Source organism: Rhinatrema bivittatum, chromosome 2, assembly GCF_901001135.1.
Source record: "Rhinatrema bivittatum chromosome 2, aRhiBiv1.1, whole genome shotgun sequence".
Lineage (NCBI taxonomy): Eukaryota > Metazoa > Chordata > Amphibia > Gymnophiona > Rhinatrematidae > Rhinatrema > Rhinatrema bivittatum.
This window is the reverse complement of record NC_042616.1, coordinates 80,330,811-80,345,653: the sequence shown is the minus strand read 5'-3', so window position 1 is coordinate 80,345,653 and position 14,843 is coordinate 80,330,811. Positions and strand designations below refer to the sequence as shown.

The 14,843-nt window shown below is 45.7% G+C and overlaps 1 protein-coding gene across 1 annotated transcript in view; it reads right to left on the bottom strand.

Annotated features, from left to right (window-relative positions):
• VILL (villin like) overlaps window positions 1-14,843 on the bottom strand; it is a 195,916-nt gene that overhangs the window by 103,195 nt on the left and 77,878 nt on the right. Inside the window, exon 2 of the mRNA XM_029588369.1 lies at window positions 5,484-5,559. Coding sequence (XP_029444229.1) covers window positions 5,484-5,546 — 63 coding nt within the window. The 5' untranslated portion in view covers window positions 5,547-5,559. The remainder of the gene's footprint in view (window positions 1-5,483; window positions 5,560-14,843) is intronic.

Genomic DNA, 14,843 nt, shown 5'->3' with positions numbered 1-14,843 from the left:
ACTCCAAGCAGCAACTACCTTGGACTGAGCTTCGGGGACCAGGCATGATCGACGCACCTGACAGGTCATTTGAAGGAAGTTGGAACTTCTGACCTGGTGTGGAAAATGAATCTGAAGATTCCACCGAAGTTGGCCTGTCGGAGAATACATCCGGAACCAGGACATCCGAGGACCACAGAAGTTGAGGATAACAGGATAGGCTAAAACATCAGGCCTCCATGGTGAAGGCACGGGACATCCACTTCTGACTTCCAGGACACTCACTGAAGACAGCGAGGAAGAGCTAGGCAAGGACATCAATGGACTCTGGATCACGGAGAAGGACTGATGAAGGACTTATAGGATCCTCAACCCCGGTGGATGAAGTTATCCCACCAAGCGCCCTATACACCCCAGCTGAGATGGTCGCGGACCACTGGACCACTGCGCGCCCTACACAACCCAGTCAGGCTGGTCGTGGACCACACAGGGACGGGACAGTGTGGAGCTTTGGACAGACGCAGGACAGGGCGGACATCAGGACATCAGAGACGGAGGACATCAGAGACAGAGAACGTCAGGACAAGGAGAAAATCAGAACACCAGGAACCTCAAAGAGGACACATCAGGATCTCAAGGAAGACGGACATCAGGACAAGACGAAGGACATCCAGTGAAGAGACCAGGAACATAACAATGAGGGATCCCACGAAGAAAGGAATGCCAAGCAGGAACAGGAAGCAGAGAAGTCCTAGGGAGGACTAGGCCCCTTGCAAAGGCAAGGCTAGACTGAAGACAGGGCCCTTAAATAGGGCTGAAGAAGGAAACACCCAGGGAGGAGTTCCAGGTGGGGCCCGGAGCATATCCGGCCATGGGCCTTTTAAATGAGGAAGAGAGATGTGGCCTCGCCCCTTAGGAGGAGGGGGCAGGACCTTGGACAGCGGCATCCCTGCCGCTGGGTGCAGGAGGAGGAATGGGCCGCAGGATAGTCCCCTGTCACATGGTAGGAGCAATGGACGGCCAACTCCATTTTGTGCTCCTACCTAGTGACAGGGGCCGACCAATGGTACAGTTAGCCCCTGTGACATAGAAGGGCAAAGGCTATCGGCGCCATTTTGAATACCGGCAGCCGACAGCCCGAGTGCAGGAGATCGCTCCAGGACCCCTGCTGGACCACCAGGGACTTTTGGCAAGTCTTGGGGGAGTCAGGAGGGTGGAGGTTTTATTCGTTAATGATACGTTGCATTCATGGGGGTTCGCCATACGTTTCGGGAACCCACAAATGCAACAAATAGGGACCTATACGTTGCGGACTGCGCATTCGTTCAAAACAAATGCACATACCTAGTAGATATAGTGGGGACTGAAGTCACACATGAAATAGTAAAAGACTATACTGTAAAGATTGCCTGTATGTCTCAGAGGGGAACATTGATCCTAAGTGAATTCTTTCCAACACACATTGGCAGGAGGTTAAACTAGATGAGGCAAGTGGCAGCTAGAAGCTGATTGAATTGTGCTCTCACTCTATCAAGCACACGAGTTTGATGAAGGAAAACACAAGGATAAGTACCTCATTAGCTATCTGTACAAAACAGGGAAGAAAGTATAAAGTTATACAGAAAGAAACAAAGAAAACATAAAATATCTAAAAGGTTAAGATCAAAAATATTCTTACACTAGGCAATATAATTGCAGACTTGCAAACCCTATTGGCAAAGGCAGATATTTATATTGTTGCTACTACAGATACATAGCTCAATAAGTCCCATTACTGAGACAGGGTCCTTATGGGCTTTAATCTGATAAATGTAATATAAGCAGGCAGAAAAGAGGGTAGAGTAGCACTTTATATAAAATATCACATAAAAGCAATTGAAATGCAGGGGTTATGAGGAAAGGAGCAAACACTATGAATCACCTTGGAAAGGGAATATGCCATGGTACTTCAATCTACTCCAGAGTGATCTATGGACCTCTAGCACAGGCAGAAGAGCCAGATAGAAGTCCTAGACCAAGACTTTCACAGGGACTGCAGTGAAGGGAGAGGTATTGCCGGTGGGAGATTATAATCTGCCAGATTTGGATTGGAGCATGCATCTGCAGAATCACTTAGAAGTACAAGCTTCTTATTCTCACCTATAAATGCATTCATTCTGCAGCTCCACATTACCTATCTTCTCTTCTCTCCCCCTTCACTCTTCCTCAGGAACTCTGTTCATTGGGCAAGTCATTCTTATCTATGCCCGTCTCATTGACAGCCAGCTCCCGACTCTGCAGTGTATACCCTGCTGTGCAATAAGCTGGGAATAAACAGCTTGAGTCGGTGCGTTGACCTCCCTCTCTGGCCATATTCATATCCAGTCTAAAAACTCAACTTTTTGAGGCCGTTTTCAAATCTTAACCACTTCTCTATAATAAATATATTTTCACTACATTCTTGTTTGTCATGCACGTTTGTCTTCACTAGATTGTAAGCTCCATGGAGAAGGGTCTGCACAGCACCGCATATGACTAGTAGCGCTTTAGAAATGATGATTAGTAGTAGAAGTACCCAGAGATCCTGGATTCCCTTCAAGAGGCACTCCTCAGACACATAGTAACAGAACATCAGGAACGAGATGGCGATACTGGACCTGATATTCCCAAACAGGGAAAGTGTTTCTAATGTCCAGCTGCATGGCCACCTGAGCTCCAGCGATCATTAGATAGTGCTGTTTAATGTGTAAATCAGAGAGAGAGCACACAAAAGTAAGAGTCCTGGTCTTCAACAGTACCGGCTTTGTTCAAATGGGGAAGTAGCTTAACGAGGAGCTGGCTGGGTAAAAAAAAAAAAGATTTTGAAATAGGAGAACAGTGCTCTAAACTAAAAGCAGCTATAGATAGGGCAACAGATCTATGTGTTAGGCTTTTGCTAACATCTCACAAAATTGATCCTGACCCAGTAGTGAAGTGTTAAAACACCACACTTTAGAGGAAATGTAATCCACTTTGAAGTACCTGGAAAAACAGAATATAAATCAATAAAATAAAAATAAAATGTAAAATAAAAGTGAGAGGAAAAAGGCTGTATGGTTCTCTAAGGAGGTGGCTGAAAAAAAATCAGCACCCAGAAGGTACAAGGAATCTCAGAAGAAGGATAGGAAACAGGGGCGGATTGGCCTATCGGGAGATCATGCAGCCCCCAGTGGGCCGGTCGCGCTAGTCACTTGGTCTGCCAAGCACGGCCGTGACAGAGCCACACTCGGCAGACCACGTCGTATCTCCTGGGCTGGCCTGGGCGGCGAATCCCCAGGCCAGTCTTCATCGGGAATCCGCCGCTGAGAGGAAAGAATATGTATAAAAGCTAAAACAGAAGCATGAAATGTAGTCAGGATGGGCAAGGCATGAAGAATGGATAAGATAGCTAAGGAGGTTAAATAGGGAAAGGTATGACAGGGTCGTCAGGGAAAGGAGGAAAGGAAGAGATTGTAAGACTGAAAGGAGAAAAGGATGAATGTGTGGAAGGTGACAAGGAAAACATGGAAATATTAACCTAATTTTTTCATTCCGCATTTACTGAATAAGAGATGGGACAAGGACTATCAATGGTGCTCAGGAATACAGATGCCATGCCATTTGAAGAAGAGAGGGTTTGTGAGGAACTAGCAAAACGGAAAGTGGACAAAGGTGTGAGGCCGGACAGAGCACATCCTAGGATTTTAAGGGAGGTCAGAGAGATTCCGGCGGGTCCATTGAAGGATCTTTTCAATCCATTTTTGGAGAAGGAAGAAAAGCTGATGTTGTCCCTCTTTGTAAAAGTGGTAATGTGGAATAAACTGGGAACGCTAAGCTGGTCAGTGATGGGAAAAGTAATAGAGGCTCTACTGAAGAAAAGGATAGCGAAGAATCCTGAATCCAGTGGGTTCTAGGATACAATGCAGCATGGCTTTATCAGAGGGAGATGATCAGATTGGTTTGACACAGATTTCTTCAGCTGGGTGAGCAGAGTTGTTGGATCAGGGATGTAGACTGGATGCAGTTATTTTTGAATTTCAGCAATTATTTTCATACCATCCCACATAAGAGCCTCATACATAAACTGAGTAGCCCGGGTCTGGGCACTAAGATTGTTCACTGCATGAGAAATTGGTTTATGAGGTAGAAAGAGAGGGTGACAGTAAATGGAGCTCACTCGGAGGAGAGAAGGATGATTAGGGAAGTGCCTCAGGGCTTGGTCTTGAGCCCAGGTCTGTTCATTATCTTTGCAAGGGATAATGCACAGGGGCCTTTCTAGAGATGGCACGAAGACCTGTAACAGAGCGGCCACCTCTGAGGGAGTAGGACAGAATGAAGTGTAATCTAAGAAAACTCGTGGAGTAGTCGAGTGCTTGGCAGCTGAGCTTCAGTGCAAAAGAAAGCATGCATTTGGGGTACACGCACTGATGGAGTGGCAGGGAATGGTCGATGAGATACCGATGTGCACTAACTAGGAGAGAAATCTAGGGCGATGGTGTCTGCTGATCTCAGATTAACGAAACAATGTGAGAAGGCAGTGGCCAGAGCCAGAGGAAGGCTAGGATGTATAGAGAGAGGCATAACCAGTTTTAAAAAATGGAGGTGATACAGGACGTCATTGAGGCACCACCTGCTGTGTCCAGTCCTCTGAAATCATAGAGGCAAAGTGGAGGGGGTCTAGGAAAGGGATTTAAAGACCTAACTATGTAGACCCTAGAGGAGAAGAGAGGAGAGGAGATATGATAGAAACCGTCTGATACCTCTCAGGTATAAATAAACACAATAAGCAAACCATTTTCAGTGCAAAGGAAATTTTGGGAGTCATCATGAAATGAGGCTTAAAGAGGGGGGGGGGGGAGGGATAAACTCAGATATAAGATTATAAAATATTTCTTCACGGAAAGTTATCATGGATGCATGAAACAGCCTCCCCGGTGGTGATAAGAAAAAAAAATAGTAACAGAAATGAAAAGGCATGGAATAAGTACAGAATATCCTTTTGAAGAGAAGGACCGACATCAGCTGGGGCTTATGTCAAGGTAACGGGAATTCAATTGAGCAGTTCCTCCTTACCTGCCATCGTATTCTATGTTTCTGTGTTACATGCATCATCCCCTTCATGAATGTGCAATCACAGGCTGAATTTGGCTCAACTGCAGCACCTAGCCTCAGATTACCTGGCCCCTTTGGAATTTAAAGAATACATTTCTATTTCTGCATGACCGCTCTATCAACACAGCACACCCACTCCACCTCTTTTTTTTTTTTTTCCAATTGAAACTAAAAATGCATTTTGATCACAACTAAAGAAAAATGACATACATCCTTTTATAAAGTGAAATGCACTTATGCGGTGCCATGGTACTAAGCAATCGATGGCATTTACCATCATAATTATATAGCGCTGATTATATATGCAGCTGCGTACATGCTACGGAAATACCAGATTCAAGGAAGGATTAACACAAGACATCGAGTTGTGATAAAGCACACGCGTGCCATCTTACCTCTATGCTCCATATCTGTAACCCTGGTTTTCTGCTAATATTTGGAAAGCCTTTATCACTCATGTTGTGGGTTAAGCTGCAGGAAAGAAGAGAGAAAATATACAAGACATTAGTAGAATTATATCAGTCACTCGGTCGGTTATTAGCAGTGATGCTAGTTCAGATCTAAAATGAACTCCTCTCCAGATCCCATCTGACCACGACCTGAAGGTATCAGGATTAGATCATCAGTATCATCATCGTTATTTGCATAGTGCTTACCAGATGGAGGCAGTGCTGTACCGAGACACATAATGGACAGTCCCTATTCCATGGGGTTACAATCTAGCCCCCTTCCATCCTGCATCCAAGGACAGCCCTGTACGGGAGTACCAGCACCTTCTTTTTTTTTCCAGAATATAAAAACCCTGATCCCAGACGGGGTGATTTTGTACTGAGTCAGGAGGGACAAATCGACCCGGCACTGTTTTCTTGACCTGCCATCTTGGCACAGGTGCAGATGGATGTGGTCGATCAATCTGCCCAGGCTCTTGCAGCTGTTGCACCTCCGCCTTAGCCAGATTTCCCTCAAACTTTTGAAAAACTGTGACAGTAACTTTCATAGCGGTGTCCAGGCACACGTGTGTGCGCACTCATCGGCCTGTGCCCATGGGCGTGGCTATTTTATAACATACGAGTGTATATGCGCGCACGTTATGAAATAGTCTGACCGCAATTTTAAGTGGACACGCGCCTGTGTGCGCAGATATCACTTCTACCACGTAATGGGGGCCATTTTAAAAGCAACGTGCGCCGACGCCATTGGCCGTTTTCCCAGTTTGTTCCCATTTCACCCTATTAAGGGATAGTACTTCCAGAACCCCTAGTTTAATAGCCTCCCTTCTCCTTTGTTAACCCTGACCTTTAAATCCTCACTGATCTGCCTGTACCTTTTTGTTTTACAACTTTCACGCCATCCACAGCAGAAGTAGAGTTAGGCAGCAGGGGACTCTGTGTGCGCGCCAGTGCGTGTACGTATTTACACCCAAATGTAAATCCCGGAATTCCCACGCCCCCGTCCCTTTTTTGAAACTGTTTATTGGTGCGCACAGCGGCATGCACGCGCACATGCCACTGATTTTTAAAACCCTCTCGGCACGCACCAGCCGGACATGCTCGTGCATCCCCTAATATTGGTGCTTGTTGGGCTTTAGAGGGAATGGTAACCTTAAGCCCATGTCGGAGAAGGAAGCCTGGCGGATGGAGCCCCGGGAGTCAGGGTGCCCCCTGCTATGGCAAGGAAGAACCCTTTGGCTGATCATGGCCCAGGAGCTATGCATCCTCACTCTCCCGCTGCCCAGAGGAAGAGGAGCAGAATGGGGGAGGGGTGGCAGCAGCAAAAAGGTGAGCTAGGGCCTGATGAGGGGAGAGACGATGGTGGGGACAGGCTGGAGGGTGGATAGAGAAGTTTGGCGCACCTCCCTCCCCTACCAGGTACCTTACTTTTTGTTTTCGTTTTTAAATCACTCCTGTGCTTCAGTCTGCTTATAAAAAAAAAAAAAAGGTTAATTTTAAAGGCTTCTCTGAGCTGCCATGAATAACCAAGCCAGATTTGGGTTACAAATGGGGCTTTTAGCTACTCCCACAAGATTCAAACCCTTATGACCCTATTCTGACAGCTGAAAACTCTACCAGAAAGTAATTATTTCTTGATAAGACATCTAAAACCATGAGATGGTTTCACGAACATTAAGTCACACATCCAAGGTGTAGTTATCGCTCCAGCTATGCTAAACTAAATAGCAGTAAACTCCTTCATCCTAGTTGTTCTCGTAAACTACTGCAAACTACATAAATCCCTTTGCAAATTTTATTTTTCTATTTACCGTATATAGATAGCAGAAGGGATTCCTTAGACCAACAGTGACTAGCCCCTGGAGAAGGGAATCCCAGGCCACCCATACTTGTCTCTGCTTCCTCCTCCTCCTGGGCCCCGAGGAGGGGATCATGGGCTCCAGGGTGGAGAACCTGAGATCCAAGTGAGATCCAAGTGACTGGCCCCTGGGGAGGGGATCCCAAGGCCCTTGCTCCTGACATCATTGGCTGCTGAGAACATAAAAACTGCCAAGTATCCATCAAAACGGTATCCTGTTTCCAACAGTAACCAATCCAGGTCACAGGTATCTGGCAGGATCCCAAATAATATATTTCATGGTCTGCTGCTTACACTCAGGGACAAGCAGTGGCTTTCTTCAAGTCTACCTGGTTAATAACAGTTTATGGGTATTTCCTCCAAGAACTTGTCCAGACCTTTTTTAAACCCAGCTATGCTAACTGCCTCTACCACATCCTCTGGCAACGAATTCCAGAGCTTAATTGTGCATTGAGTGAAAAAGAATTTTCTACAATTTGTTTTGAATGTGCTACTTACTAACCTCATAGAGTGTCCCCTAGTCATTGTATTTTTTGAGAGTAAATAACTGATTTGCATTTACACATTCTATTCTACTCATGATTTTATAGACCTCTATTATATCTCCCCTCAGCTGTCTATTCACCAAGCTGAACAGTCATAACATCCTTAAGACTGTCCTCACTGGGGATCTGTTTCATTCCCTTTATCATTTTGGTCACCCTTATCTGAACCATTTCCAGGTCTGTTATATCTTTTGTTAAAATATGGCAACCAGAACTGCATTCAGTATTCTAGATGCAGTCTCACCATGAAACAATATATTTATTTATTTAAGTATTTTTATATACCGGGGCACGTTGGGAACTTCACCACGGTTTACAGGTAACAAAACGCAGCTCCAGGCTTTACAGTAAACGCAGGGGGTAACAGCAAACTGAGTAACCAAGTAATAAAAGCATGAGTTTCACGCGGGGGAGGAAGAAAACATGTCGAAGCAACAGGCTTTACAAAAAAACAGAGAGAGTAACAGCAAACTGATTAACTATGTACGAATAGCATGAAATTCACGCGGGGGGGACGGGGGACAAAGATAATAATATAGATTCACTGAAATACATTCAGACGTGGGGAGCAATGACATGTGTACATAAGGAGAACCTTGAAGGGAAGGTTAATTATGTTCAGGAGGATACATTGTGGTCTAGAGGCGGGAAATACAATCATTTGGGATTACAGTAAGGGAGATCGAGGTATGATTTAACAGAGAGTTTAGGATTTAACAGAGAGTTTAGGATTTATCTGCTTGGTAGTTGATCGGCTTGGTAGTTGATCTGCATGGAAGGAGATTATCAGGGTGTTAAGGGGTATTCTGAAAGGTGTTAGGGGTTAACTGCAAGGTAGATGAGCTGCGAGGAAAGGTATTATCAGTGAGGTGAGAGGATTTCGAGGGAGAGGAATCACGGAGGAGGGAGAGGAGGATGTATTGGGGGGGATGGGGGTAGTGGATGAGAGGGTTCAGGTGAATGCCTGTTTAAAGAGCCAGGTCTTGAGGTTCTGTTTGAATTTTTTTGGACACAATTCCTGGCGAAGACTGGGGGGCATGTTGTTCCAAAGAACAGGCCCTGCGAGGGAGAGGGCACGTTCTTTGGTGGTTATCAGTTTTGTTAGTTTAGGCGAGGGTGTGTGCAGAGTAGACAGATACTGTGTTCTGGTGGGTCTGTTGGGGGTGTGAAAGCGGAGGTGTTCATTGAACCAGTTAATGTCATGGTTGTGGAGGGATTTATGGATGATAATGAGGGACTTGTATATTATCTGGGATGTGATTGGCAACTAGTGTAGGTGTTTGAGGACAGGGGTGATATGGTCGGATCGGTGGGCGGCAGAATTTTGGAGCATCTGCAGGGGTTGGATAGAATTTTTTGGAAGGCCTAGGAGGATAGAATTACAGTGATCAACTTTGGATAGGATAGTGGCTTGAAGAAAGTTGCGAAAGTCATTTAGATGTAGGAGAGGTTTAAGTTTTTTCAGCATGTGGAACTTGAAAAAGCTGCCTTTTAAGGTGGCGTTAATGAACTTTTTTAGGTTGTAATGGTTGTCTAGGGTGACGCTGAGGCTACGAACATGTTGGGAAAAGGTGGGGGAGGGTGTTGGTGTGTTGGGTAAGGGAGATATGAGGTGGTTAGAGTGCGGTGAGATGATTAGGAGCTCTGTTTTTGAGGTGTTGAGCGCAAGGTAGTTGTCCGAGAGCAGGGTGATAATGGCTGCGAGGGCCAATTCCCAAGTCTTCATGGCCTTGGGTAAGGTATCGGTAATAGGTATGAGGATCTGAATGTCATCTGCATATAAGAAGTGTGGAAGACCAAGGTTGGATAGGAGTTGGCAGAGGGGAAGGAGGTATATATTGAAGAGGGTAGAAGACAGTGAGGAGCCTTGAGGTACACCTTGCGACAGGTTGATTGGTTTGGATTCACAGTGCCCAATTTTTACTCTGTATTGCCTGTTGGGTAGGTATGATTGGAACCAGTGGAGGGAGGAGCCGGATATGCCGATTCCTTTTAGGCGTTCAATTAGGATGTGGTGGTTGACCATATCAAATGCTGAGGATATGTCCAGGAAGGCCAGGATGTATGATTGGCCTTTGTCGAGGGCTTTCAGGATATAGTCAGAGAGGGAGATAAGAAGAGTTTCAGTGCTGTGGTGTCTGTGAAATCCATATTGGGAGGGGAAAAGGATGTGATGAGCGTTTAGGTAGTCTGTTAGCTGCCGATTAATAGTTTTTTTCTAGGATTTTAGATAAAAAGGGAAGGTTGGAGATGGGGTGGTAGTTGGCAGGGTCGGAAGAGTCAAGGGAGGGTTTTTTTTAAAATGGGTTTTATTACGGCTTGTTTGAGTTGGTTTGGGACAATGCCAGGTGATATGGAGCAATTGATGATATTGGATATAGGTTCAGAGATAATGTTAGGGTAGTGAGGAGGGATTGGGTGGGGATGGCATCTGAGGGGTGCACTACGGGTTTGATTTTCTTGAGGATGGATTCAATCTTCATAGGTATCGTAGTCTCAAATGACTTAAGTACTGCAGTGGTGTTAAGTGCTTGGGATGTAGTGGGCATTGGCATAGTGAAAGTGGTGTTTGTTATTGGGGTATAAGTGGGAGTGAAGGAGGGGGGGAAGCGCGCCATGATTTTTTCTATTTTAATGTGGAAGTATAGGGCGAGTTCTTCGCATTTGGCTTTGTTATCGGTGTCAGGGGAGAGGGTGGGAGTAGTTTTAGTTAAAGTGGATACAAATTCAAAGAGGGCTCGAGCATTAAATTGAAGTTTATGAATTTTTTGGGTGTAAAAATCCCTTTTTGTCTTGTCAATGGCTTCTCGGTAGGTGTGGAGATGGGATCGGAACTTGGCCTGTAAGGCAGGGGATTGTTCTTTATGCCATTTTTTTCTAGTTTCCTGAGATTTTATTTCAGGGTTTTGAGTTCGGGGGTGTACCAGGGTTTCTTTTTTGTGTTTGCAGGGTTAATTTCATGAGTATGTGTAGGGCAGACGTTGTTGGCGACAGTGTTGGTAAGTTGAGACCAGGAGGAGAGTGCGGATTCTGTGTCAGATAGGTCTAGTTTGGAAAGCTCGCAAGAGAGGGCTGCGATGAGGTCATCGGTTTTGCATGGTCGGCGGAAATGAATGGTTTTCTTGGTGAGTGTGGGAGTGGGTGTATTTTTTATGGAGCAGGTGGTTTCAATGTGGAAATGGCCGGACCAGGGGATGGGTTTGCAAGTGTGTGTGTGTGTGTGTGTGTGGGGGGGGGGGGGGGGGGGGGGTCGGGTTGGATCAGGGGGTTGGTGAAGATGAGATCAAGAGTGTGGCCTTGTATGTGGGGTTAGAGATTATTTGCTTGAATCCAAGGGCATTCAGGGATGCCAGTAGGGAGTGACAGGATGATGATAATGGTACAGTGTCGACGTGGAGATTAAAATCACCGAGGATAATTGCAGGTGCGTTTATGTCAAGGTGTTTGGTAATGTATTCAATCAGGGGAGATGGGTTGTTTTCAAGGAGCCTGGGAAGAGCGTAATAAAGGCAGATTTGAAGGGGGGGGGGATTTAAATAGTCCGATTTCCAGTTTCTGGGGTGGGGGGAAATGGGTTGCAGGGTTAGACTGAACTTCTTTTTGGCAGCAAGAAGAAGGCCTCCTCCTCTTTTTTTAAGTCTAGGGATAGAGAAGATGTTGTACAGGTCGGTTGGGAGTTGGTTCAGTAGGACCGAGTCAGAATCCTTTAGCCATGATTCAGTGATGGCGCAGATGTCAGGGTTATCATCAGTGAGGATATAATTGAGCAATATGGCTTTTTTAACAATGGATTGCACATTTAGGAGGAGGATGGTGAAGGTGCTGAGGCCAATTAGTTGGGTGAGGGGGGAGATCATGATGGGGAGCAGAGATCTGCATTGCTCCTGGGAGGTATTAGGCTGAAGGGCACGATAAGTGGTGGAGTAGTGTTTGAGGATGGGGATGGGATGAGAAAGCATAGTTGGGGGGAAGACAAGGATGTTAAAGGAAGGGGGGTCAGGAAGAGGGGGGCGTCATTGACGGGGAAGGGGGGGGTGGGGGGTGGAGTAAAATGTAGGGGGATTGGAGCAGGGGGAGTAGGAGTAATGCAGAAAGGGTAAAAGGAATACTAGGTAGTTGAGTGAGGGTGAAATGGGGAGGGGGCAATATTTTCTGTTCTTTTCCTAATAATTCTTGGCATTCTGTTTTCTTTTTGACTACCACCGCCCACACTGGGCCATGGATTTCAACATATTGTCCACAGTAACACATCCTTTTCCAGGGTGGTGATTACTAGAATGAGACCTAACATTGTCTAACTACAGATTTAGATGACTTTCCCCTATGTGTGCCACCTTTCACTTGTCCATATTAAACTGTATTTTGCCAGGGCTATTGGTGCCATTTGCCAGCCTCTGTCACATGGTAGGATCAATGGATGGCCCGCGCCATTTTTTAAGATGGCGCCGGCCGTCCATTGCTCCTACCATGTGACCACCAGGGACTTTAGGCAAGTTTTCGGGGGGTCGGGAGGGTGGGGGATTGTAGGAAATTAAATCTGAAGGGTTGGGGTGGGGGGTTTTTTTTCGGTTCGTGACAGCCGAAAAAAAATCGGCCCAAACCGTGGGAAACGATGTGCATTCACCTGTGAAACATTCAAATCTAGTTTTGATATCAATCCCCAAAGATCAGCAAGTGTAACATTAGGTGGAGGTTCTGTAGATAGTTGTGCTCTGATTATGTTCACAGTTGTACTTCCCTCAACAGAGGAGTAAGAAAGGTTTGTTGGTATAAGTTCTACCGGTGTTATATTTGTACACATTATGGGTCTGATTTTAAAAAGCATTTACATGCGTAAAACTGGGTTTTACACGTGTAATTGCACTTTACTCGAGTAAGTGGGCTTTTGAAAATTGCTACAATATATGCCATTGAATTGTCCATAGGATTTATTCGCATAAGTGCACTTTACGTGAGTAAATGGCTTTTGAAAATTGCTACAATAGTAGCTACATTTATGCACGTAACTCCTTTGAAAATTACCCCCTTAACGCATTATAATATACCACCACACATAATCTATTAATTAATTGCAGGGACTGTTGCTCTAGCATTCAAAAATTCCCTCAACTGCTCTGGACTAAAAAAAATATACGTATTATCATGTAACTTAATTATGCATTTACAAGGATAACGTAAGAAAAAACTTGCACCTAAAGTAATAACTTCAGGATGCATATCCAAAAAGGCTTTGAGTAATTGAGTAATTGAGTAGCTCTGGCTAGGTCTGGATAAACTCGGACCAAGCCCCCATGAAAGGAAACATTTAAAGTCTTGAAATAAGTTTTCAATATGCAAATAGATCTGCTACTGATGAGCAAAATAGGAAAATCTCTACTTTAGAAACCACTGGTGTTGTCCGCCCCGTCTGTGCCCGGCCCGTGCAGAGGCCTGCTCACTTCGCTAGCTCCTCTGCAAGTCATGGGTCAGCCTCCCCAGCGGCAGCCGCAAGCTCCTCCAGGCCTCGGCGTCCCACGGCGGTGGTTGCTAGGCCTTCCACTGCGCACCAGGCCTCACGCCGGAGTTCGACGTCCCCAGTGGCGTTGGCCACACCCCTACGCGCGTGCGGACCGCCCGGCCTCTTGAAGAGCCAGGGGTGGGTCCTAGCTCCGCGGCATGCCCTGATTGAACGTATGATATAAGGAAGTCCCTGCCTGCACTTTCTTGCCTTGACAATTGGGTCAGCACTGTAAGTGTACTAGTTTGCCTCCACGTTCACAGTCTTATTCCAGTCTTGTTCAAGCCTTGTTCCAGCATCCTACTGTTCCAGCATCCTACTGTTCCAGCCTTGTCCAGCGTCCTTCTCTTCCAGCATCTTTCTGTTCCAGCATCTGTCTGTCCTGTCTCCCCAGGTAGTACCCTTAGACTGTCTCTCTGGTACTGATCTCGGCCTGCTCCTTGACCATTCTGTTCGCTGCCTGGATCCTGGCCTCTGCCTGCCTTATGACCTTGCCTGACCTCTGGAATCTTACCCCTGCTTCGTTGACTACTCCTCGGACTGATCCTCAGATTCTGACCCCGGCTGCCATTGACCACGTCTCCTGATTCTGGATCTGTCCCTTGCCTTGTCATTGCCTATGCTGTTCTGGCCTTCCTTGCTCCTCCAGACCTACAGCCTAGTGTCTGACCGTGCTCCCTTGCTGTTCATGCGCACGCCTCTCTACTACCTCTCCGGGAGACCCTGCAAGACCCACCTAAGTCCAAGCAGCCCGGGTCTTTATGGGCTCCACCTGGGGGGACTGTGGGCTTCCAGTGATGAAGCTCATCCTAGCCTCTGTCTCTTCCTGTGCTCCGCCCCCTGGGGGCAGGTGCTTCCTGGTCCCTACCAGGGAGCCGTTCTCCAATGCTCCAGGACAAGGGTCCACCTCCAAGCGCAACAATTGTGGGCTTAATAACTTCTAAATATCAGTTAATTCAAAATTCACAAAGTATGTATGTTAAAGATAATTTAATTTTATATAGTGAAATTAATAACATTGGCAATTTGATACGTTCAAAAAATTTACGCTTAGTAAATTTTCCACAAGGTCGGTTGATGTCACCGTATGAAATGTTTAAGAAATTTCTTAGGAAATTTTGTTGTACATGATATTCCTCAAATTTCAAATATCTTTTATTTCCCTAAACGAACTGTAGTTATGGGGAAAGTTAATAATTTATCTAGTTTAGGAGTATCCACCTTCCTAGAGGAATCGATAGATATAATCAATAATAGAACAACTTTGTTTCCTTTTTGCTTGAATCAGATAAGGAACAGGTGTTTAAGAATTTTTTTTAAAGAACAGAGATGTTAAATTTTGTGGTCAGAAACTGTTAATGTTTCCTGATATCTCCAAAGCAACACAGGCAAGAAGGAGACAATTT